The 2030-nt window shown below is 39.3% G+C and overlaps 1 protein-coding gene across 1 annotated transcript in view; it reads left to right on the plus strand.

Moving 5' to 3' along the window:
* The first annotated feature begins 764 nt into the window (after window positions 1-764).
* The window catches only part of LOC107105080 (E3 ubiquitin-protein ligase DTX3L-like), an 8890-nt gene continuing 7624 nt past the window's right edge, over window positions 765-2030 (plus strand). Inside the window, exons 1-2 of the mRNA XM_015405198.1 lie at window positions 765-845; window positions 924-1054. Coding sequence (XP_015260684.1) covers window positions 962-1054 — 93 coding nt within the window. The 5' untranslated portion in view covers window positions 765-845; window positions 924-961. The remainder of the gene's footprint in view (window positions 846-923; window positions 1055-2030) is intronic.

Genomic DNA, 2030 nt, shown 5'->3' on the forward strand with positions numbered 1-2030 from the left:
CCAGCTGTGCTGCTCAGGTCAGTTCTTTATCAGTTCAGTGCATCAAGAAAATGACAAACCAGAGATCTGCTTGGACTGCCAGGACCTCCGCCTTGGAGATAACAGGTCCATGAATGTTACTGGGCCTTTGGCCCAAACCTCAGGAATGAAGGCAGCATCAATGTCTTTAGAAGGTCAATATCTTTATTCCAACACAGTTTTCAGCTATATCTTCAGTAAAGCTTTAGATCATCAAAGTCCACCTTAAACTAGGAGAAAGGCTCAATCAGTCGCCTTTAATAAAAATGTTTAATTTTTAGACTCTATTCCAAAATCTTTTTCCACATGACGACATTCCTTCCTATATGGATGAACCGTTAGCGTGTCATGCTCTAACTCGCGCCCTCCGGTCCTTCATTATTTCATTTCATCATTTCAGGCTGTTGCAACTCAATAAATAATTCTTTTATTTTTATGTTGTTTTTTTTATTTTAGAACACAACACTTTTTCTTATTTAGAAATGCCTTTAACATGAACCCTTTAGGACATCGAAAAAACAGCCAAACTAGTTTTTTCTCGAGGAGCTTCTAAAATGTTATCGGGTTTAAATATTTCATCAGACATTTTTAACCTTATTTTAATCCGTTTTATTGTGAAGCACTCTGTATTTTTTCATCTGCTGAAGGTTTGATATAAACCATACTGGCTTTGTAGAGCATTACATGCTGAGGTATTCCTAACGCAGGAGACGGTTGATCATGTTTCTGTTTCCTTCTCCTCAGGATGGGTTCAGGTCAGAGCAGCGACAAACTGGAAGTCAATCGTTTTCTGAAGGGACGTGGTCCTCAGTCTCTAGCTAAACAAGGTCTGTTACACCAACCTGTTCACTGATCAGCAGCTTCTACCTGCAGAGGATCTAATGGAAATGATCTTGCTTTCTCAGTGAATGCGTCTTCATTTGGCTCTCAACCCTTGGGGCAGATGACGTGGGAGGTCCTCCACCAACACATGCCCAGTTTTCCTGATGCCAACACACTGAAGATCACATACGTCTTTCCTGAAGGCGTGCAGACTGTGAGTTGGTAATAGATTACAGAATAGATTTTAATAATAGATCATAGATTTTATGTAATAGGTAGCATGTAATAGACTACCCCTAACCTTTCTCTTCTCTTCATTATATTAATCACTGTGATTTCCTATGTTAGCTCATGTAATCATAGCGATGCAGAAACCAGCCGTGGCTGTTAGGATGTTCAATGGCTTCAACATCTAAAATAAGAAGTGGGTAAACGTTCAGTAGCAACTCAACTACCTCAATTAGTCAATGCAGTTCAGACATTGGTCAGACTGTTTCTGCAAAGCTGAATGCAGAAATCCCAGAATCAGAGCCAAAGCCAGACTCCCATAGCGGGAAGAGACAGACGTCCAGCCTTGCTCCACAGGTGGGGGGTCTGCTGATCAACTGCAGCTTTCCCAGACAGACCATGACGTCCATCACAGATTTGTTCAATCAACAAACAAACTTATGAACCTTTTGGGTCGATGTTCTGTGAATTCTAGATATTATATTGTCTGTCTGTCATCAAATGAGTGGATTACTTCCTCAGCATGAGCCGAGTTCTGCTAATGACCTCATTACTTGATTCAGATGAAGGCAGAGACCAATCTAAACCATACAGGACATTAGCTCCTGCTTTGGGCTAATGATCAATCACTGCATCGGGACTAGCTGTAGCAGTGTCCATATTTCTAGGCTTTGTTTTGTGATTTAATGCCTCTTCTTGTTTTTTTTATTTGAACAATGATTTTATTCATGTCCAATAAGAACATACAAACACATGTTGACAAGCGTTACACATAATGAAAAGCCTCTTCTTGTTTTTTTTATTTGAACAATGTTTTTATTCATGTCCAATAAGAACATACAAACACATGTTGACAAGCGTTACACATAATGAAAAGCCTCTTCTTGTTTTTTTTATTTGAACAATGTTTTTATTCATGTCCAATAAGAACATACAAACACATGTTGACAAGCGTTACACAT

Source organism: Cyprinodon variegatus, unplaced genomic scaffold (genome assembly GCF_000732505.1).
Source record: "Cyprinodon variegatus isolate N-32 unplaced genomic scaffold, C_variegatus-1.0 Scaffold2049, whole genome shotgun sequence".
Lineage (NCBI taxonomy): Eukaryota > Metazoa > Chordata > Actinopteri > Cyprinodontiformes > Cyprinodontidae > Cyprinodon > Cyprinodon variegatus.